The sequence below is a fragment of the Meleagris gallopavo genome, chromosome 2, assembly GCF_905368555.1.
Source record: "Meleagris gallopavo chromosome 2, MGAL_WU_HG_1.1, whole genome shotgun sequence".
Taxonomy (NCBI): domain Eukaryota; kingdom Metazoa; phylum Chordata; class Aves; order Galliformes; family Phasianidae; genus Meleagris; species Meleagris gallopavo.
Window position 1 is genome coordinate 17,226,868 of NC_139405.1, and position 23,104 is coordinate 17,249,971.

The 23,104-nt window shown below is 42.2% G+C and overlaps 1 protein-coding gene and 1 long non-coding RNA gene across 4 annotated transcripts in view; one reads left to right on the forward strand and one right to left on the reverse strand.

The window, feature by feature from the left end:
- SUSD4 (sushi domain containing 4) overlaps positions 1 to 6,696 on the forward strand; it is a 69,402-nt gene extending 62,706 nt beyond the window's left edge. For all 3 annotated transcript variants that reach the window (XM_085219173.1, XM_085219171.1, XM_085219172.1), the window contains 4 exons: positions 1,332 to 1,523; positions 2,000 to 2,144; positions 4,363 to 4,745; positions 5,638 to 6,696. In XM_085219173.1, coding sequence (XP_085075299.1) covers positions 1,332 to 1,523; positions 2,000 to 2,144; positions 4,363 to 4,745; positions 5,638 to 5,666 — 749 coding nt within the window. In that variant the 3' untranslated portion in view covers positions 5,667 to 6,696. The remainder of the gene's footprint in view (positions 1 to 1,331; positions 1,524 to 1,999; positions 2,145 to 4,362; positions 4,746 to 5,637) is intronic.
- LOC146544885 (uncharacterized) lies at positions 94 to 5,871 on the reverse strand. Its single transcript, XR_014881900.1, has 3 exons — positions 5,771 to 5,871; positions 3,327 to 5,003; positions 94 to 330 (listed from the first exon to the last, which is right to left on the reverse strand). It is a non-coding gene; the product is annotated as an uncharacterized LOC146544885 (long non-coding RNA).
- Positions 6,697 to 23,104: the final 16,408 nt, after the last annotated feature.

Here is a 23,104-nt window from a genome sequence, read left to right on the forward strand (position 1 = left end):
GATTTCAAGTTATTACTGAGCCTTGCCAGTGAAAATGCAAACAAAACCATGTCTCCAGGGGATGGGGAACAGACAGTGCTGCACATTGTAATCAGCTTCTCTTGAAGATTCATTTAATATCTTGTGTATTTTTTTATGAAATACATTATTCATGTAACAAGGTTCACAGAGGGAAGCAGCTGCATTGTAATTTCTGGGAAGATTCTTCTTTGGAGAGATGGCATTTTCATTCTTTAAATCAATGCAGTAGGGCTGGGCTGTGTGAGGGAGGCACAAGGCAGAGGGGTGGGCAGACCACAGATGAGGCTCCAATCCCATTCGTTACTGCCTCTGGAGGGAGATAAAACAGTCCAGTTAGCTGGATTAAGCCCTTTCCAATCAGCAAGTAGCCATTTTAGACATCATTACACCTATTTTCCTTTGTGCTAGGAACAATACTTAAGAAAATAGTAATCAAATAATACTTTTTCAGTATATAAGTTTCCTCTCTTTTAAAAGCACTGCCTGCAAGCTGCTTTATAGCTGCTGCATCCTAGAGACTGCTCTTTCAGCTCTGTTGAACTATTAATTTCCCAGCAGTGTGAGGGGGCATTTCTTCTTGTTTCGGGATCTACAATAAAAGTTCACATGTTTATGTTGTAATTCGGTCTTATTTACATAACCTCATGTACACCACTGTACTTAATTAACACAGCCTCAGCCTCTGTTCTATTCAGTGCCTCACCCCAGCAGCAATCCTGCTGGAATCACCAGGGCTGCTCAGAGAAAACAAAACACAAATAGCACTGGTGTGGTCTTAGCCCAATGAGACAAAATTACAGTGGCACAACTGTAATTGCTTAAGCAGCGTTGTGTGCCAAGCATCTCTTCCAGCACTGCTGATAGCAAATTTCTTTATAAAAGTGAATATTGCAGAATTTAATTAGGGCGTGCAATCAGTCAACTGTGCTAATGGGGAAAAAAAAAATAAGATCTTACAGCTGAATTTGAGATGCTTCATAAGGAAAGAGATTGTCTTTATTCTGACCATTTCCCTCCATCCCCGTGTAGCCTTTCTATAGCCATGCATGTCCCTTTCTTCCTTCCGCCCCTCGCCCAGAGGCTGGAGGGCTTCACCAGTGCCATCTTTCATGTCCTTAAGCAGACAACAGAGCTTTCTGGTGTAAGCCAAAAGCTCCCATGCTGCTGCAGGAGGTGCGTGCATCCATCTACTGGTGCCACGCAGATGTACCTACCCACAAGACAGGGAGCCTGGAGGGGGTTTTGAGGCACACTCGTCAGTCGCTGTGGTTAACTTCTTTCTCCTTTTCTCTCTGTTTGTTTTGCCCAAGTTTGTCCGCTACCTCCAATGGTCAGCCATGGAGACTACATCTGCCATCCGCGGCCTTGTGAGCGCTACAACCACGGGACAGTGGTAGAGTTCTACTGTGACCCCGGCTACACCCTCACCAATGACTACAAATACATCACCTGCCAGTATGGAGAGTGGTTCCCCTCCTACCAAGTCTACTGTGTCAAAACAGGTAAGGGAGCAGCCTCTGTCCTCCTGTAGCCCACCTCCTTCTCAGCAAATGAGGAGGTGGGTAATGTCTGGTGAAACTCATTATTTCATGCTCAAGTGACAATTGTTGATGTAAGATGCCATTAAATGCAGTATATTTTATTTCCTGAATGATCCTAAATCATTTCAATACTTAGCTTTTCAGATGTATTTTTGAATGTTGGTATCTTAATATATAGATAAGCTAAATTTATGATTGCATGTGTAAAAATAACATCAAGAGGAAAAAGCAAGGTCCGGCCTCAGTTGTTAAGGCTGCTTTGGTATCTGGAATTAGATTAATGAGTGTAAATTTGATTCATGTATATGTATGTGCATGTAAAACATGCATATAAGAAATCTCTCATCCTATCTGGCCCTTCTGAGTATTGTTGAATTAATATAAACTAGCAACAGTAATGATCAGACATAACTGGTATTATCGTCTTTTTGTTACAGAACAAACCTGGCCAAATACGCAGGAGACCCTCCTGACTACATGGAAAATAGTGGCATTTACTGCTACCAGCGTTTTATTAGTACTTCTACTAGTCATTTTAGCCAGAATGTTCCAGACCAAATTTAAGACACATTTCCTTCCAAGGTTTGCACTGTTTTCTTTAATTATTTTATTATGTTATTTTATTACTATTTTATTTTATTGTTTTATTAAGACTGGGGCTCTTCATTCCATTTCCACTCTCTGATCTACCTGCAGAGACGGGCACCCCTGGAACTGTAGAACTTTCCGTACCTGTTCTACGGAAAAGGCAAAGTTGTCCAGATTCATTTTGGGTGCAATTACAGCTCTGCTAACTACTGAGAATTCCTGATTCTGCGTGTAAGAATAGTTGACAGTTGTGTGAAAATCATTGGCAGCAAAAATAGTTTAAAATACTCAATGTTGGGTGCTGAGGGACTTAATTTTTTAAGTTCTGTACATTCAGTAATGTGAATTTTATGAAAGATGGTTTTTTTGGTGTTTTTTTTTCCTGTGGACAAAATTAAATTTAAGGATTGCTGTCCCCTCATAAACATCTCCTACATCTTCATTTACTTCCATGAAATACTATCAGCATATGTCATTAGGCATTTGTCATAGCACCCATAAAGAGACAGGTAGATGGTATTATTATCGTACCAGTGGAAGAACAAAGACAGGTGTGCTAAAGTTTAGGCAGAGCTAGTGCTGTATCTGGGTTTAGATCCACTCTGAGGTTTCGGTCTGTGCTCAGTTTGCTATGGACTTTGACTGAGTGACTCCTCCTCTTTCTTTTTCTTCTGTCTCTATTCTACCATGTATAGAGGAGAAAGGTAAAAAGCTGTATATTACTGAATATGTCCCCAGGCCAATACAGGAGAATGAACTTTGCAGTTTTATTGTTAATTAAGTGTATGTACACAAAAATATATGTTTTATTTGGCAAGATGGGGGTCAGCCTCTTCTCCCAGGTAACAACAATAGGATGAGAGGTAATGGCCACAAGTTGCACCAGGTGAGGGTCAGGTTAGGCATTGGGAAACATTTCTTCTCAGGAAGAGCGGTGATGCAGTGGCACAGGCTGCCCAGTGAAGTGGTGGAGTCACTGTCCCTGGAGGTGTTCAAGAACCATGGAGATGTGGCACTGAGAGATGTGGTCAGTGGGCATGATGGGGATGAGTTGACTGTTGGAGTAGACGATCTTAGTGGTCTTTTTCATCCTTAATGATTCTATGATTCTATAGAAGTAATGTATAAACTAACATACATATTCATATGTACAGGATATGGGGAGTATCCATATACCTGTGTAACTGGGAAGAATTGAGGATAAAAGGTTCCACCACAGGTAGCCTGCTCTCTTCTAGCCTATTGAAGTGGCTTTCTGGCCTCTTCTTCCCAATGGTACTTGGGACCAACTCCTTCCTGCTGAGTCTCTGTTGTGATCTGATTGACCATAAAACAGATAGTTCGGGGTTTACCACACCTTCCCAGCATAATATAAATGTTTTGTTTTTAAAGGAAACCAGCCTAGTGCTAAATGCCTTCATCCTTTGAAAGCGAGAACTGAAGGAGTCCAATATCTGGCAACAAAACCCTGCCATCCAGTAACAGTCTGTTTACATATGCTGCAAACAGTTCTTTGCTCTAGCCCACATCTTTTCAGGGGTTCAGACACTTGTGACTGCTGAGTAACATCTGTGATCTCATATCCATGATACCTACTCTGCGTGGCACAGCAAATGGCACTCCTTATCTCCTCCAAGCACATGTTTTCTTTCCCTTCTCTAAACTGAGCTTCACATTACTTGTTTCATTTATCCGATTGTAACGGATTCCACCTGACTGTCAATCTGAACAGATTTTTGCAGACCTGTGAGGCAAACATCTCTGTGAATGTTAATGGCCCTGCAGCATCAATTTGTGCCATTAGGAAGTGTTGTGTTTCCTTACATTCAGCAGTTGCTCCAAGGTGCTTCAGAAACCCAGTATCCAAAGGGGGTCTGGAAGGGGACAGACTGTTTAGCAGGGTGTGTTGTGGTAGGACAAAGGGAAATGGTTTCAAACTGAAAGAGGAGAGATTTAGACTGGATATAAGGAAGGAGATTTTAACAATCATGGTGGTGATGCAGTGGCACAGGTTACCCTGAGAGGTGGTGGGTGCTCCATTCCTGGAGACATCCAAGGTTAGGCTGGACAGGGCTCTGAGCATCTGATCTATCTGCAGGTGTTCCTGTTTACTGCAGGGAGTTTAACTCGATGGCTTTTAAGAGTCTCTTCCAACTCAAACGATTCTATGAAACCCTCTGGCTCTCTGATCATTTTCCTGTGTTTGACTTAGAGGCAACCAGGAGGGCTCTGTGGGTGACCCCGACTTCGTGGTAGTGGATGGTGTTCCTGTCATGCTGCCTTCCTACGATGAAGCTGTAAGCAGCAGCCTGAATGCTCTGGCACCTGGATACTCAGCCACAGTGGACCAGGGACATATTTTGCAGACAGAAGATCAAAGTCCTCCTGCTTATCCTGGCCCCAGGATTACAGACATGCTGCCAAGTGAATTCGAGAGCTGTGAGAGTCAATCAGGCTCCTCTGAACTGCTCCAAAGCTTGTACTCACCCCCGGTGTGCCAAGCAGCAGTGCTTGCAGGCTCAGATCGAACTGATGCATCCCGGAGCACTGCCGGGGAGGCTGTGTCCACGAGCCCACGGATTGATATTACAGATGGTGAGTCACACATGGGGGCACTTGGGTGCCATATGCGAGTCCTTAGACATTTGCTTGTACAGGCAGAGCAACAATAAAGCCAGCTAACCTGCTTTTTACTTTCACCATGTGTTTTATATCCAGTCAGAATTAGCAGCCTTCGCTGACAAGCTCATGGTGTCTGCATGCATGATAAACTTTTCAGTCTAAGGCATGTGAGCATTTACATACACTTTATGGACATGGGAGTCACAGTATAAGAACATGCAGGAACGAACCCTGTGGTATAAAGGAGATCATCGTGTATTACTGTTTGCATTTAAATCACGAGCATGCATTGATACAATTTCATTTAGTTCTGACAGAGGCCTCTCAGTTTAATAAAGAAACTAGTTAGCTTTCCTTAGAGACATTTAAAGAAGTGTGGGTGAAGATTGGGGTGGAAGAAGTCTCCTGCACCATAGCGTTGGGGCTGACTTTTAATGGCATCACAAGTGGGAGAGGACAGCTGGAAGGAGTGGGAGGAATGATGAAGATGCCAGTAAGGCTCTGCCTACTTTGAATGCCGATTCCGTGTTAAATGTAGTAGAAAGGATGTTTGCACTTAGCTTTGGTGGGCCTAACTTGTTTTAGGAAACATGGATAGTCTTAGTAGGTTAATCTGAGCAACCTGATCGAGCTGTAGGTGTCCCTGTTCATTGCAGGGGATTTGGGCCAGATGATTTTTAAGGGTCCCCTCTAACTCAATTCTGTGATTCTGTGATTTTCATATGGGGTAGAGAATTGGAGACTCTTTATGTATTGTTCAGATTTTTGCATTTATATTTTTTCCGAGTTGCTAATAATGCTACTCTGAAAATATCTAAAGGCAAGACCCAGCCTGTAATCAATACCATTTCTCTTTTTTCTCTAGAGATTCCTTTGATGGAAGAAGACCCTTAGCCTGCATGGAGACATGTCATCATCCCATTGCACTGTTGGGTGACATGAATCCTGAGCACTCAGAGATAGAAAAAACTATCTGTGGATCTGGGGAGGGTACTTACCAATCTTCCACATGATGATGTCACCAGATTGTGTGTACATCTTAATCCACAGTGGAGATAACAACATCAGCACTTGGAACAGCAATTTTATGAATGAATCCTGGGGATTTGATGAGAGCAGATGTAGAAAAAGAACTGTGGCTTTTTAGAAATGAAATGTATATCTGCATCGCAGAAAGTCATATGGTTCTGTAGAAATACTGTTGGATTTTGATACTAACTGCCTCACAAAAGCATGTCAAAGTATGTAAATTTGCTTATAAAGACTGCTTTAAATGATCTGTGGACCTCTAGTTTATGAAGAATCCTTTCAAACTTAAAAACCAAAAACAAACAAAAAAAACCCTAGTCCCGAAACACACACGCAAAAGAGGGAAGATCTTCTTTGACTTTCCTATGTAAATCAGAAAGCTTACGGTTTGGTTGTTGGTTATTTTGTTTCATACCATGTCTGCAGAAAAGAATGGGATTCGTATGTACTTTGATGTATGATAGCAAATACATATAAATATATATATATATATATATTTAAAAACTCTTACAGAGAAAGAAAAGGAAAGACTCCGGATCACATAATGACCTGGAGATTTTTTTTAAAGGTAAGGCAGAATTTATATAATGTACAATATTCAAGGTAAAGTATCAATATTTGTATTTATGCAAGACTTCTGTGACTACACTGCATTTGATAAATCCTGCTATCATATGAAAGACCTAGAAAGCGTTAAAATAATGAAATATTTGCTTAAGAAATGTTGAACTGCCACGTTTCAACCTTCCTTAAGCTTTGACAAATACATGCATTAGAGTAATCTACAGTCATAGCCCAGAGCACTGCCTTGTCCCTGTGCGCTGCGGTAGTATTCTGAGCCATTATTGTAGAATACTTTAAAAAAATAAAGTTCAGTTTCAGTTCTTTTGACTTATCAGACTGTGTCTAGTTGGCCTTTTTTTCCCTTCCTTTCTTCTTTCACCAGCTCCCACCTGAAAGATGGAATGACAGCAGAACCCCCACTCTATAGCATTTTATATCCATTATCTAGCTCCAATTGGACAGAGTGGTTTTATTTAGTCAGAGCACATGAAATAGGTGCAGCAATGACACAGCTTATCTACACCTGTTATTGTTGGCTTTCTTCTGCATGCTGTGCCAGAGCATTATACTAAAGATTGTAGGAATAGTTCATCCTTGCCGTATCACAGGCCATTCGTTATTTGTCAGGAAAAATTCCTGGCTGCTTCATGTGCTTCTTGAAAGCCAAGCAAATTTCCACTTTATTTATGGTATTGCGCAGATGAAACATATGTTAGACTGGCAGTGTTTTGAGAAAGAATTCACCATATGTTAATGGTGGAGATTGCCATCGTGGGCTTATCCAAAGCAAAGGGAAAAAATGAGACCAAGTTCTGATTTTATATTCGAAGTAAGCCTATGATATCTCTATTGTTCTAAGTAGAGGATCACCACAAGTCGCTCTCTTGTTTTTTCATGATTATTTAATTATTTCTTTGCACTGTGGCAACATTTACTGACCCCACTAATGAGTCGGGGCAGTGGTATGATAGACTGCAGCTAACATTCGAGAAAGTGTTTATAAGCACTCTGTCAGCAATGCTATATATCAGTAAGAAGCTAATGGAGACCAAAAAAACAAAAAAAGCCACCAGAATAGTGTGCAGTAGAGAGACAATTATTCGTATAATTTCAGTTATACCCCAGTTTCATTGATGAGATCATTTTGATTTAGATTACTTTCTGATCTTAGACTTTCTTCAAGAAAAAAATCTTGGAAGTACAGGAGCAGTCCATTCTAATGCACCAAAAGCCAAACTTGTGGGGGAGAAGATCAGCCTGGATGAGCAGAGATCTTCTTCAGGAACTTGGGGAGAAAGAGTTTATGAACTCTGGAAAAAGGTGCAAGCAACTCAGGAGAACTATAGAGCTGTTGTCAAGCTGTGCAGGCAAAAAAAATAGAAGGACCAAAGCCCAGCTGGATCTCAGTTTGGCTGGTGCAGCAAAGAACAATTTAAAAAAAATGCTTTGTGAATAGAGCAACAGCAAAAGGAGGATTGAGGATAATCTCCATCCTTTATTGGGTGTGAAAGGAAATGCAGTGATGAAAGGTAAGGATAAGGCTGAGGTACTTAATGCCTTTTTTTGCCTCAGTCTTTAGCAGTAAGACCAGTTGTTCTCACGGTACCCAGCCCTGCTGGAGCTTTGAAAGATGAAATAGAGTTAGGTGAAGAACCTAACTCCAGTAGGAAGCTGACCTACTACATTATTTGAACATTCATAAGTCTGTGGGACCATATGGGATTCATTCAGTGGTACTAAAGGAGCTGGTGAAATGCTCACCAACCCACTTTCTGCCATTTACCAGAAGACCTGGCTAACTGAGGATGCCCCAGTTGATTGGAGGTTAGTGAACATGTATTTCAGGTCAGTCTGACCTCAGTACTAGGGAATATCATGGAGCAGATCATCCTGAATGTCATCACACCATACAATCAGGACAATCCTTCTATGACAAGATAACCCACTTAATAGGTGAGGGAAAGGCTGTGGATGTTGTCTCCCTGGATTTTAGTAAAGCATTTGATGCCATCCCATAGTATTTTCCTGGAGAAACTGTGGTTTGTGGCTTGGACAGGCATACAGATTGCTGGGTGAAGAAGTGGCTGGCTGGATGGGCTCAAAATGTCACTGTGAAGATCAGTCTGGCTGTCAGACAGTCACCAATGGCACTCCCCATGGCTCAGTACTGGATCTGTTTTAGTATAGTTATGAGAGATCTGGATGAGAGGAAGTTCACGGGTGATACCAAGTTAGGTGGGACTGTTTGTCTGCTTGAGGGCAGGAAGGTTTTGAAGAGGAATCTGATTAGAGGAGCCACACACAGACGTATGGCATTCAACAAAGGTAAGTGCTGGGTGTACTTGACACAGGCTTGGGGAAAGCTGCCTGTTAGAAAAGGACCTGAGAGTGCTAGTTAGCAGCAGGCTCAACATAAGCCAACAGTGTGCCCAGGTGGCCTTGAAAGCCCTTGGCATGTATCCAAGCTTGTATTAGAAAAGGCATGGCCAGCAGAAACAGGGAGGTAATCATCCCCCCTGTACTCAGCTCTAGTGAGACCACATCTCGATTGCTATGTTCATCTTGTAGTGCCCCTCACCACGAGGAGGATATTGGGTTACTCAAGGGTGTGCAGAGAAGAGCAATGAAGCTGGTGAAGGGACTAGAAAATAAAACATATGAGGAGCAAGTGAGAGAACTGGGATTGTTCCATCTGGAGAAGAGGAGGTTGTGGGAAGACCTCATTGCTCTCTACAACTGCCTGAAAGGAGTCTGCTGTGAGGTGGGTGTCAGACATTTTTCTCAGGTGAAAAGTGATAGGATGTGAGAAAATGGCCTCAAGTTGTACCAGGAGAGTTTAGATTGTATACTGGGGAAAATTTCTTCACAGAGAGGATGGTCAAGCATTGAATCCAGCTGCTGCAGGCAGTGGTGGAATCCCCATCACTGGAGGCATTTAAGAGGCATATAGCTAGGCACCTAAGGACGTGGTCAGATTGAACTTGGTGATCTTGAAGGTCTTTTCTAATGTAGATGATTCTATGATATTGCGTATTATCTTCTATTCTTGCTACATAAGATCTGCAATTTTTTCAGGTGAAATTTTTTGTATTGCATCATATCTGTGAGGTATTAGTACCTTCTTTGCCACCTCCTTTCTTTTTAGGTCCTATGCTTTCCAGAAGTATTTGCACTGCCAGCCAAATTTCTTCATCGTCACACCAGCAAACAACCTGAGTGCTGTAACACCAGCTTTGGAGTACCTGGCAAGCCTATGGTCAGTTAAGTGATTTTTGTTTTGTAATATCATGAAAAGTATTGAACTTACTATAGGTGCTCTGCAAAATATCATGCAATCTGCCTTAGCTGGTCTTTTAACAGTTTGCAAAAGTTCATTTCTTATGAAATTTTTGGACTCCTATTCATTAATTTCTGTTATGAAAGCTTCTGGATGATACTTGGAGCTCTACGGGTTTACACTGCAGTGTGCATTGTATTGCAGTCATTCAGCTAAGGAGGTCAGACAGAGTAGCTCAATAAATTTAAGTTTATGGCTTATTAGACCATTGTTATTTTAAAAAGTGCAGAATTGCACCTCCACTAGAAAACATTGATGTACTGATATTGCTTGACAGTCCTTTGATAGCTATGTACTAAATATAACTTGCAAAGGTGAAAAAGAGGTTTTTACTCTTTGCTTACAGGGCTTCCTGAAAGGGTATTATGGGGAAAATACTTGTGTGATTTGAGTTAAGAGGTTTTGCACACTTGAGGGGAGAACAGAGGACTGTCTCTGCTTTTCTTTTGCTTTGGACTGGAATTGCCAGGAAAAGCTCTGCTGGTCCCTGGATCTGCACCCACACCCCAACTTGTGAGCTGGTTCCCTGGGCTGAGAGCTGCCCTCAGCCCTGGCCAAAGAGCTCGGGTCACCTCGAGCTCTGAGCTAGATCTTCTGGAAGGGAAATGCTTTGGGGGCCCTTAGGGACTGGAGAGCTTCAAAGATCGTGACAGTATGTTCCCTGTGCAAATGAAGCCAGATGGGTGGAGGAGTGCATCTCATGCAAATCATGAGCTGTTTTCACTTGAGCTGTCTAGATGTCAATAAAAAACAAACCTGGGAAAACCTTTGTTGGTGAGGGGAGAAGCAGCAAGTTAGTGAAGACAAACAACCCATGTGCTGTCAGCAGAGGGAGGGGAGGGTGCTTACTGAGAACTCCAGAAAAGAAAAACAAGAAGTGGCTTTGGCATGCTGTTTTTAAAAAAAAAATGAAAAGGAGGAGGAGGAAAAAGTGAGCAACAAGCCAGCCTTCAACACCAGCTTACAAACAAGGGCTTGACCTGCAGAGCACTGGGGGAAGGGTGGGGATCCAAGGTTTAGCAGCAGCTCTGCAGGGAGTGAATCACAACCTGAGCATGACTCAACAGGACCTGGCTGTTGTGAAAATGTTAAATGTCAATATGAGGATGTTTACGCAGAACGGTAACTTTTAAAATGCATGGAGCGATCCTTCAGCTCCACTCAGCACTAGTCAGGCCTCAGTGAGAGTGCTGTGTCAAGTGATGAGCAGTTTTTTTCCCCTCTTCTAGGAAAATGTGAAGTGGCTGGAGGGAAGCCATGCAGAGAGAATCAGCAACTATTGGAAAAGCCTGCACTCACAGGTCACGTTAGAGACCGTGTAGTGCTGTGTGTAAACAACAGATGACCAGAGGGGACAGAGGAATTTGGTTTTCTGTAAGAAGCATATTTTGCAAAGTAGAAGGGAAGCATCCACATAAATAGGACAAAGATAATAGGCTTAGCTGCAGCAGAAACTGAGGTTAGATATTAGGAAAAACCTTCCTGCCTGAGGGAGGTTACAGGCAGGAGGAGATGGTCTGAGAAAGTTGCCATAAAGCTCTGTTGTGAGAGATTTCAAATAAACAGTGGCTGACTGCATATCAAACCGATGGTGCTGGGCAAACTGGTCATGATTTATCAAAGCCAGAAATATTCTCTATTCCACCAAAAGAAGCTTTTCACGTAGCGTGTGCTGAACTCCAGTGAAATCCTGTGAATTAAGCCCTGTTGCATTACAGTGACATAGATTTCAAAACTTTGTTCTGTGACAAATCCAAATATGGGATTTTCTGGGTTTTGCATCTATCTCAGGCAGCCAAATGAATGCAGCCCCTCTAATACTCTCTGTGCATTAGGTGAAGTAAATCCTCTCTTGGCAATTATCTGAAGACACCTATTGAGTTCAAGGGAAAACAGCAGCTCAGGTGCTGTAGTGCAGAAACCATTGTCATGTTTATGCAAAACTTCCTTCCTATGTCACAAGAACTGCTTGTTCCTGTCTGCATTGTGCTGCATCTGTTGGCACAGCTTAGCATATTGACTGTCAGATGAGGAGCAGCAAGGATGAAAGATGCTCATCTCCAGCTCCTGTCCTTGGGCTCGCAGGAATTCTTGGGGGCAGGAAGAGCTAGAAAGTAAGTGAACATCTGCCCCAAACCCACAGCATGGCATTTCTCATCTCTTTGATGCAGTTCTCCAGGGGGTTGCATTATGGCAGGAAGAGGCCCTGCTTTGCTATCACTGTCCCACTTCAGGATGTGCAGCCATAAAAACAAAATAAACAAACAAAAAAAACAGACAAATCTCAACCGGAAATTTGGAGGAGGAAGAAAGGCCACTTACATTTTAGTAAAATCCAGGACAATATGTGAATGAGTTCCCCATGTTCTCCAGGAGGAACAGAGGGAGCTGTTTGGTTAATGTAACTGGCCCAAAATAGAGTCAAGCAGCAGAAAGGAAAGACATGCTTTGTTGTCTGGAGGGGTCAGCAGCCTCTTTTGCACGCTTCTGCTTGTAATATGTTCCTCTGCTTCCCATGCATGATATGCTCTTTTGTTTTGAGTCTATGTTTTTCATCTTACTGTTTGCTTTCTTTTTTCCCTCTGCACATCTTTTGACTGTCCTTCTCTTTTTCTAACTAGCATTGCTTCTGTTTCACCTTGCCGTCTCAGTCATGCTGGGATGTGAAACAAGTTGCTTAATTGCAGCACAGTACCCAGCAGGCAACATCCGATCCCTCCAAAGAGGTTGCTCATATTTGCCTTCCTCATTTACACTCTCAGCAGAGAGGACAAGAAGGGACACAGGACTCCTCGCTCTGGTGACAAATGGTGCATGGCAGTTGTTAGAGAGGGATGCTGAGGGAAGCCCACATCACTACGTACGTGATTGATCTGTCTGCCGATGTCCTGAGCTTGTGAGCTCACTTTCATTGGCCCTGAATTCACAGGTGCAGGTGAATGCTTCTCAACAAGCATACAGCCAAAGGCTTTCAAAGAATTAGCTAATGTTTTAGGGGAGTTCAGTGTTAGAGATGTTAAAAATACCCTCTTTTCCAAAACTGGAGGGCCCATAGCTTCAGAAAACGGACACTTCCAGCCCAGTTCAGGGAACGCAGGGTGCACAGCAGGGCACTTCATCTGCCCGCTTCCTGGTGCTCCAGTATGGATTTGTTATCCTTGGGATAATTTCTAGAACTAAACAGCTGCCAGTTGCTGAGCTGTCAGGTTCATGTCTTTTTTTTTTCTTAAATACTTAATTAGGCTAGATTTATTTTTAATGCGCCTTATTACCATCAGCATCTGACTTCCATCTATCCACTGCTGTGTACAGGCTGCTGTTGCCAAAGCAAGTGTCTTTCAGCATCTACCTCAGCCCCCCACTGCTGTCCCTCCCTGTGGGAGATGGCACTTGCTGCTGCCCTCCCTCCTATTAATTCCACCACAGCCCATGCTGTTTGCCTGCCTCATTTGATGCTCTAGAGCTAATGACTGCACAACCAGTTGTTCTTTCTTTTGTAACCATTACCATAGCTGCCTGTTGTTGATAATTACTTACTATAACGCTTTGCAGAACAATTTAGCCTAGCTGAGCCTGTTCACTGATGAAGACTATAAATGTCTGCAGTCTGTCACTGATATAAATGTTACTGAAGGTTGGTATAATTGGCTTTTACTGGAGTGCTGCAGCAAACAGGATGGTTAGCCCAGTGCCAAGGCCAGATGCCCCTGGTGTTCTGTACAACCAGCGCACCAGGTTTGCTTATGTATGCATTCACACTGCAGAGTATGTGTAGCTCCAGTACAGCAGTATTGAAGCCAGACACTAACAGGATATTGTGGCAGTTGTAAGTCCAGCATCTTAATTGAGCTTATGGTGCTGCGCTGACCAGCCATATATGCATCTCACTGGAGACAGACATAGTTACTAAAAGATTTAGGTGATAAAGGCTGAAGAAGCAGGCTTGTTCAGCCTGGAGAAGAGAAGGCTCTGGGGAGAGTTCATCACGACCTTTCAGTACTTGAAGGGAACTTCCAAGCAGGAGGGGGACTGACTTTTTATACGGTCTAATAGTGATAGGGAAAGGTGGAATGGCTTTAAACTAATAGAGGAGAGATTTAGATTAGATGTTAGGAAGAAATTTTTTACTCAGAGGGCGGTGAGGGGCTGGCACAGCTGCCCAGAGAAGCTGTGAGTGCCCAAGGCCAGGCTGGATGGGGCTCTGGGCAGCCCAAGATGGTGGGGAGTAGCCCTGCCCACTAGTTGGAGTTAGGGCTGGATGGTCTGTAAGGTCCCTTTCCACCAGAGCCGCTCTATGATTTTATGATTATGTTCTCTCTGTTTTAAGTGGGGGAAGAATTGCCAGGCATTCAGCCTAAGGTCACCTCTCTGATGCTGCATCTCCAGTTAGCTGAACTGAGGCTATTCTGCATTCATGTAAGCCTTCACAGTGTGATGCCATGCAATAGTCTTCAGCATATCATCAATAGTCTTCAGCAGCTCCAGGCACTAACAGCTGCTCACTGGGAAAGGACAGTTTCATTGCACCATGTGGGACCCTGAGGCTCCAATTTGTTTCAATGAAAACAAAGCCACTATCCTCTGAGGCACCTTTTAAATTCAGCAAAGCATTGTCTTCATCTTCAGATGTCAAAGTATCCCAAATATACCTAATATCTTTGTGTGAAGTTATGAGTGAGAAGGTGATTAATTGTTCTCTGACCTTCAGTTTCTTCATTTAGACTGTGTCACCAAACCATATTTTATGTCACTAGGAGACAGCAGATGTAAATTAAAGATCTGCCTGCTCTAGAATAGCTAACAAGGGAGGAAATGACATCCATCCGTTAACATGGACAGATTTTCTTGAGAAGATTTTCTGCCTTCCAAACCTGGTTTTAAAAAGAGATTTCATATTCACAGGTCTCGTGTTGGTTTCCAGCACAAGGGGGGGTTGCCAGAGTTGGCAGTTCTGGCAAGAACAGCAACTTGACACTGTTTCATCTTATAATTGCTTTTTTTTTTCATAAAATTATTTTAAACTAAAAACTAGTTAAAAAAAAAATAAGCATAGATTTTAAATATTTTAGGCAGCAAAGGTCACAGTCATACTTTCACAAGAAATGAAATGCTTCTGCCACAGTTTATGGCAGAATAGGCCTCTCCATGCATCAGTGCTTTATTATTTGTTTTCTCTGTTTCCTTGTGTTAGATTTTTTAATCAGCAGCATACTATCAGCTCACTGTATCCACATATTCCTCAGCTGTGTGAGGCAGTGAACATTTTCAACATTGGTTCCAAAGGGAGTGCCACTGAAAACTAAGTGAATCAAACAATTTTAAAAAATAAATAAACAAACAAATGAAGTTTAAGTTTAGCCATGTTGTCATGTTGGTGCTGCACATTCATTTTTCTACTCAGATTAATTGTGCCCTTGCGAAATAGGGAATCCACAGTGAGGCAGCCAAATTTTGTGTTCAAAATTAGGAACCTGGAAGGAAAAATCAGCACAGAAACCCACAACATATCAGCCTCTGATTGTGTTGAAATCTCAAAGCTTAATGTGATATATGTTTGTAAGTGCTTTTGCTGGAAAGAAGCAGCCTTAGCCATGTAAGTACATATTTAAACACAGTAGAAAAGATTTGTTTACTGAATGACAAAGGCATGCACCCCAGGGCACTGCTCAGACAGTTGTTTGTGATAACATAAACTGAAAATCAAATAAAGTTTGAAGACCTTTGGTATTTAACTGCTGTTTTTCTGTTTTGCAGAGTGAAGAGAGTGTTTTATACTTTAAAAGGAGGATGAGCTAAAGCTTTAGTTGGAGAAAGAAATGAAGAACAAGTCTGTGGAGAACAGTGAGTATATGCTAAAAATGTATGGGGGAACTGCTGCCAAGCAGAGTGACAGATTTTAAATTCAAAATGTGGATAGACTTAGATGTAGATAGAGATGCCAAACACAACTGTGATTCCAAGAAAAAAGTTGGAAATGCAAAGAGCACAAATCTGTGGTATCTGGGAAATACTCGAGACTTCTCCATCAGCATCATCATGGAAAATTGTAGGCTGTAATTTTGTGCACATCTGTACTGGGCCTTGACCCATACAGCTCCATCAGTGCAGAGAACCCAAACCAGGAAAGTTTCAATCATCTTTATCAGGTTTAAAAAAAATGGGTGAGGCGTGAGGCAACAGTGTAATGACAACCAGGCTCTTCTTGCTCCCCATTCTCTCTACCCTTCTACCTGCTGCCTCTCATCCTGGCCTTGCACAGCCTCGCACAGTGTGACAGCACTGCGGGCAAGCCAGCTGGAAATCCAACAGTCCTGCAAGCATAAAACACAAAATTGTCTCAAATATACAAAGTAAAGAAAAAAAAAAAACCCAGCAACTTTTGTGGTTACTTAAAACAGCAAGCATGCCATTTTGTGATTTCTGAAGAGGTGTTTGCTTCACAAGCAGTGAGTCATAGCTTCTGCAGTCTCTCCCGTTTCCTTAGGCAGCACTTTCTATGGCGGGAACAGGTGTAGATAAGAGCAGTATTTTTGGGCTTTTGCCGATAGCACAAAATGAGCAGAAACTGCTGTCACATCAAAGCAGATGATAGGAAAATCCAAGAAGAGGTCATATAAATGTGAAAAACACTTCCTATCAGACAGATTGGACTCTCAGGTGTGGATGAAGACAGAAGCAATGGGACGTCTACTGAGCTACCTCCTGCTGTAAGCTTTCCCTTCAAATACTCCTAGACAACAACCTGCTGTCAGCATAAGAACAGCTTGGTCAGAATGGGCTCTGCATAAGGAGGTATGAGGGGAAACAAAGCTGCAACAAAGACCCCAGGACAAGGACATCACCAGCTGTGGGACAGCAGGCTGAGTGGTGCCAGGCCACTCTGCAGGAAGGGCTGTGGTGACACCATGGCAGGTGCTGCCATTGATACTCATCATTGCTGAGACCTCACCTCAAGTACTGCTTTGTCTTGGGCCTCTCAATATAAGAAAGACATTGAGGCCCTGGAGCATATCCAGAGAAGGGCAACAAAGCTGCGAGGGGTCTGAAGCACAAGTCTTATGGGGAGCAGCTGAAGGAAGAAGTGGGCTGTTCAGTATGGAGAAGAGGAGGCTCAGAGGAGACCTTATTGCTCTCTACAACTGCCTGAAAGGAGGTTGTGGTGAGGTGGGGGATCAGCCTCTTCTTCCAGGTAACAGTGATAGGACAAGAGGTAATGGCCTCAAGTTGTACCAGGGGAGGATCAGGTTGGACATTAGGAAACATTTCTTTTCAGAAAGAGCGGTGAGGCAGTGGCACAGGCTGCCTAGGGAGGTGGTGGAGTCACTGTCGCCAGAGATGTTTGAACCATGGGGATGTAGCATGAGGGACATGGTCAGTGGGCGTGGTAGGGATCGGCAGACCATTGGACTAGATGATCTTGGTCTTTTCTATCTTTAGTGATTCTGTAATTCTATTCTATGATTCTACAAGCTGCATGTCTACCAGAGTTGTCACCCAGACAGGGAACTAGTGTCTTGCCACACTTGAGGTTTCCAGATGAAGTGACAGGCTGAAAAGTCATGTGCAAATGTACGCGTGCTGGGTTTTATTCTTGAACTCGTAGGAATCCATCCTTCTTTGTGAACACTTGCTCTTGATTCTTGGTAGAAATGGGAGCTAGTATCAAGATTTCATATCATTTTTCTGATGCTTGCAAGACATCATTCCATGTGGAAAAAAAAAAATGCTTTGGACCTTTTCTCTAGGATATGATGCACTTTGCTAATAAACCACTTTGGAGATCCTGGAAAGAATAACGTTCCTGGAAGTGCAAAAAGTAATTTGCTGTGCTTTTTCTTTTGCTGTCCTCAGCCTTTGTGTTTTTGAATGGCACAACATGACATGTTGCAATTCAGCTGTTATTTTCACATTTGGAGAAGTGGCCAGAATGAAGCAAAGAGCCATCCCCATCAAATATGCTGTTTCTAAGTGACAGATGTTTTGAATGCAGGAGGAAGCACGAGGCTGTCTTGGAGGTGCTGACTTTTGAATCCCAGCTGCAGACAGAAACTTGGCATATTGTCAGCATGTTCAATTTTCAATTTCATGGGACATTTCTTTTGGTGTTACCAGTGGATTTTGTTTTACCTTCATGTCTCCTTTTTGTTAACACTGCAGGAATTACTTCTTGGGTCTCTCTCTCTCTTTAGCAGCTGTCTTACCTGATATCACTGTGTGATTCCTGAGATGTTTCTGTGGATAGAGACCTGAGTTTGTATGGATATTTGTATGTGTACATTCACATACAAATGCTGGGTAATTCAGCAGCACAGAAGCCAGCGTAGACCAGTATACCACAGCCCAGCTTTCAGCTCAGGTCAGCTTTTTTTGCAGAACAGGGGGAACAGGATAATGCCTGGCTGGTGGGCATTGACTGAATGAAGGTCTGCTCTGCATGGCCATGGGAGGCAGGATGTTGCAGCTCTGTCTGTCTTGCCCAGCAGTAGTACCCAAAGCTGGGGCTGGCTTGTGCACCCTACAGGTGTTGAATTAAGAAGTCTGGGGCTGTACAGTCTGCAAGACTCTGCAGCTTTAAGCATGGGAGCACATTTTTCTCTTACAACCAACCATATGTATCTAAATTGTACCAGAATTGTGCCTAAAACACCGTCCTTTGGGGTATTTTTGTCTTATTTTTCAGAATTCAAAGCATGATAAATATAACACTAAGCTATCTTAGCAAGATCTGACCACAATAATTTCAACAGATAAAACTTCAGTCTAATAATCATCTTCCATTTTAAAGCAAGTATTAAAATGATAATATGGGAATTTTTTAAGCTAAAGTGTAGTACGCTGAGTTATTCTAACATCAAGACTGGTAGAGCACTTCCATAAATTGATCAAACTTTGCTGATCTTTCTTTCCTTTGCTCATATAACATAATATAATCCTATTTCTGATTGAACTCAGTGGTAGCCAAGGCTAAAAAGACATGAGTGCAAAAACTGACTCTCTGAAGCCTTCAAGCTCAGTAAGAATAGAGCTCACCGACACACATCTTGCTCAAAATTGATGCTACCTGCAGCAGAAAAATATCACTTGTAGAGGCTCATTTTAGATCCTTACCTATGCACAAAGGGAAAATAATTATCTTGCAAAATGCAGAGATGTATCTTGTCTTATTCTATCCATTCTGTGGACAAACTGTTATGTTCACTGCTTTGATAAAACCTTTCTAAGACATGAGTAATTCTCCACTCAACAGCGCACAGCTTGACTTTTAGTTTTTAAAGCTGGATGTTTATTAAGACCCCAGATTTGTCCATTTGTTGTGAAATCCAGGTGGGGAAAAAACCATACGAAATAATTCTTGATATTTCACGTGATAATTCTAACTGAGACTCAAGGTAAAGAGGCCTAATCTCATTAGCTATGCAAGACATGTAAATGCACGTCTCCAGAAATAATGACTTCATTACAGTGTTGATCTTCTGTGGGTTGAAGCCTGCTTTAGTGGAAAACTGGGAGCAATGATCATGTATTTCACCTGCTTATTGTACGTTGTAGAGAGCCCAGAGGCACAATAAGAAATACATTTGGTAAGAGACTTACACACAAGAAATCAGTAATTTAATGCATTAATCACTAGAGTGCAGTTATAGGCCTTAATTTAGAAAGCATTAGTCATTTGCCATAGATAACCTTCTGTGGCTTAGAATTTCATAGCTTGAGTTCTTTATAGCTGGCAAACATCATTTGCAGAAGCAGCACACGCAAGGGCCTGTTCTCTAGCTGGAAGCACATTTTTTCAGTATTAAATCCACTCCATTAAATACAAGGGAGAGCATGTGTTTGGATCTTATTTCAGTAAAGATTATATCCTGGTTGCATTTTAAGGGAGCTTATAAAGATTGTAGATTATTAATATATTTTATGAGCACGTTGAAAATGGAGTGGTATGCACTGGAAATGTTACAAGCACAAGTATAGAAGACATCATAGCTGGTAATAAAGTGTTGCAGTAAACACCCTATTAACCTGTTGAAGTCTTTACCAAAATATGAAACAAATGACTGTTTGTTACAAAAGCTTCTAACACTTATATTGGCCTTTTAGAACTGAACTTTCATATAAGATGTGTTCTTGAAATTACTAATATCCTTAAAATTAAGTGTATCAGTATTTAAGTTCAAGAGACTGCAAAAAATTGAGGACATGGTAAAAATCTGTGGGTGATTGCTTGTAATTTTCAGTGTTTTGATGCACACAGTAGAGAGAATATCCTTTCTTCTCCTTTTTTTCCTAACCCTATATGGTGACTGGGATCCCAGTCAGAGTTTAGCAGTGTCTGACTGAAGCTCAGTAGAACCACAGGCAGTGGCACTTGCAGGTGAGCCTGCTTGCTGGGTATCTCACTCACCACATGTATGTGACCTGCATAATGCAAAGGAGAGCTGGGAGCACCTCTTCTTTGCACAGACACAGTGCAGGAAGACAGCTTTGGTTTTAGTTTCCGTTATTTCTTGCAAATGACAGAACAACACGAGATGGTTGTGTAGGTGTTCTTTTTGTAGTCAAAACACAACACGCTCTGCATTGTTTGGAATTATGTTGCTTCCTCTGTGCAAGCAGGCATTTAAAGGTGTCAGCACAGTGCTGTGAAAAATGTGATGTGTGTATGTCAGGGGGAGTATGAGAAAGAAATGGGCTGCTTAACAGACCACGGAGCTGTTTCATTTCTTTCAGGAGCTGAGTATGTCAGCATCTTTGATAGAGCCCTGTGAATTATGTATTTTAAACTCAGAGGTTTTTAATAATTGAAAAGAAAGGATTTAATTCAGAACCAAGATTTCACTTGTAATAATAACGTGTGAGCATAGTTTAGAGAAATGAAACTCAATGCACCCAACTAAAAAAGTTCTAGGTTGGACTTCCAACCTTTCACAAAAGCCATTCCTGTAATGGTGTGGTTAACAAGCAGCAGTGAATGCTGCATCACCCTCAGATGAGCTTCTATGCTGAAATGTACCAAATATTTTAAATAAAAGACTCTCAAAACATAAAGCTAGGAAAGGATTCTTGCTTCCCTGCTGCTTTAGACATTTACAAAGTTTTTATGCATAGTCTGAAACCAGCTAAGGTGTCACTTCAGTTCTCTCTGGGTTCCAGGCTTGCTTCAGTAACTTCAAAATAAAACATCCCAGCCTTTTATGTATGTGGATGAACAGTTAGAGGCCTATGTTAACAGAATACAAAACAAACAACCCACAATACTTGCATGTTTCCCACTTGTATCAACAAGCTACAATAAAGGAATGGAAACTGAAGTATCCAAATAGGATACTTCCACAGGGTGAGGTATGTGCAAATTGGGGTCAAACATCTAAATTCTGTTGCTTAGTGTTACTGTCACTACCTGCAAAGGGGTGGCAGACTGGGTGAACATGAGACTTGCTACATCCTTACTGTCTTCTCCAGTTTATCACTGTGGTAGAGATCACTCCTGAATATATTCTGAACTTATATATATCTTATATAACTTATATATATAAAAATATCCAGTTCCATCTCTTCTATTACAAATGAGAAAAGCAGGACCAAACAGAAAATCAGTATTATATTTCTTGGGCTTAAGTATCACAACCGCTTCCTCAAGCTGCAAATTTGCACAGAACAAACACTTTTTAACAACCCAAGTGATCTGAAAGAATTTTGTAGGACTTTTCCTAAGCTATTTTATTTGGCTTTATCTAATTCCTCGTGTTCCATCTAAATGCAATATTCCAAACTTAGCACAATTAATCTCTAGCTACACAAGTACATTACTGTGGCTCTGGAATTATTCCTTCAGTGCCTGAATGTCTTGCAGTGTCCCTCCTGATTTAACACAAGTGGATCACAGAAGAGTTGCATTGATACCATTAAAATACATGCATGTACTGTTAGTTATAATACCTAAAGGAGAAGTGACAAAAATATCAATAATTCACAGTACAAAAGCCAGGTTAGCATGAGGCAGGCACCTTGCTGCCATCTCTGGCCCAATCAATTCCATGTAAAGCGAAAGAGCGTCAGCTGGAAATAGAGAACTTCCCAGTGAGATCTCCTCATGGTCTGGTGGGACATCAGAGACAGAAGCAGAAGTCAGATCCTAGTATGAGAAAAGAGGCTCTGGAAGAAGTGATCTGGAGGAGCAGGAGAGGAGTGCTACAACTGCTGGAAATTAGGTGTAATGGCTGTCTTAGGCAGTTGGTTCCAAAAGAGGTTTAGAGCTGTACAACCACAGCAGAGTCCAGACTCATTTCATGGGTGACTCTCAGGACACAACCCTCATTCTGCTTGGCATCTCCAGCTGTCCTGATTAGCGATGCTTTGGTTAACACAGCGTACCCTGTAGATCTAACATTTTTGGAAACTCTCCTATGCAATGTAAATGAATCCCCAGGTCACAACTGAGGATAAGGCCAAGCAGCAGAGTGCTAAAAAGTTATCTGGCCAATGCAAAAGCTCTTTTACAAAAATCTTTTCCAGAAGATTAGAGTAAAATTTTTAAATAAAAATTACTCTGTACTCATATTTTAAATGCCTTTTGATTCCTGGATACTGTATTCTTCTTTAAGAGTCACTGTACCAGGTAAATAAATCAGTAGATACAGAACTACCATTTGGCATCAGTTTGTTGGGCCACCAGCTCAAAAAAAGATGTGGAGCTTTTGGAATGGGTCCAGAGAAGGCTATAAAGCTGCTTAGAGGGCTGGAGTACTTCTCCTATGAAAATGGGCTGAAGGAATAGGTCTTGTTCAGACTGGAGAATGGAGGGCTCTAGGGAGACCTCATTGTGGCCTTAAAGAAAGCTTACAAGAAGGAGAGGAATCGACTTTTTACATGGTCTGACAACGAGAGAATAGAGGGAATGGCTTTAAACTAATAGAGGGAAGATTTAAGTTAGATGTTAGGAAGAAATTTTTTACTGAAAGGGCAGTGTGACCCTGGTCAGGGTGAGAAGTGACAGAGATCACAGAACAGTTTGTGTTGGAAGGGACCTTCAAGACCATGTAGTTCCAACCCCCTGCTGTAGGCAGGGACACCTCCCTCTAGACCAGGTTGCTCGCAGCCCCATCCAGCCTGGCCTTAGATGCCTCCAGGGAGGGGCATCCACAGCCTCAGGGCAACCTGTGCCTGTGTCTCAGCACCCTCACAATAAAGAATTTCTTCCTAAAGAACGTCCTGTCACTATGCACCCTTATAAAAGTCCCTCCCCAGCTTTCCCGGGGGTCCCTTCAGGTACTGAAAGGCTGCTATCAGGTCCCCCCGAAGCTTGCTCCATAGACGTGCCTGTCAACATGAAAACTCGAGCACCAAGCAGCAAACACCGTTCCTACATTGTTCACACCGAGGTGAGTCGATAGGATCACCAAAT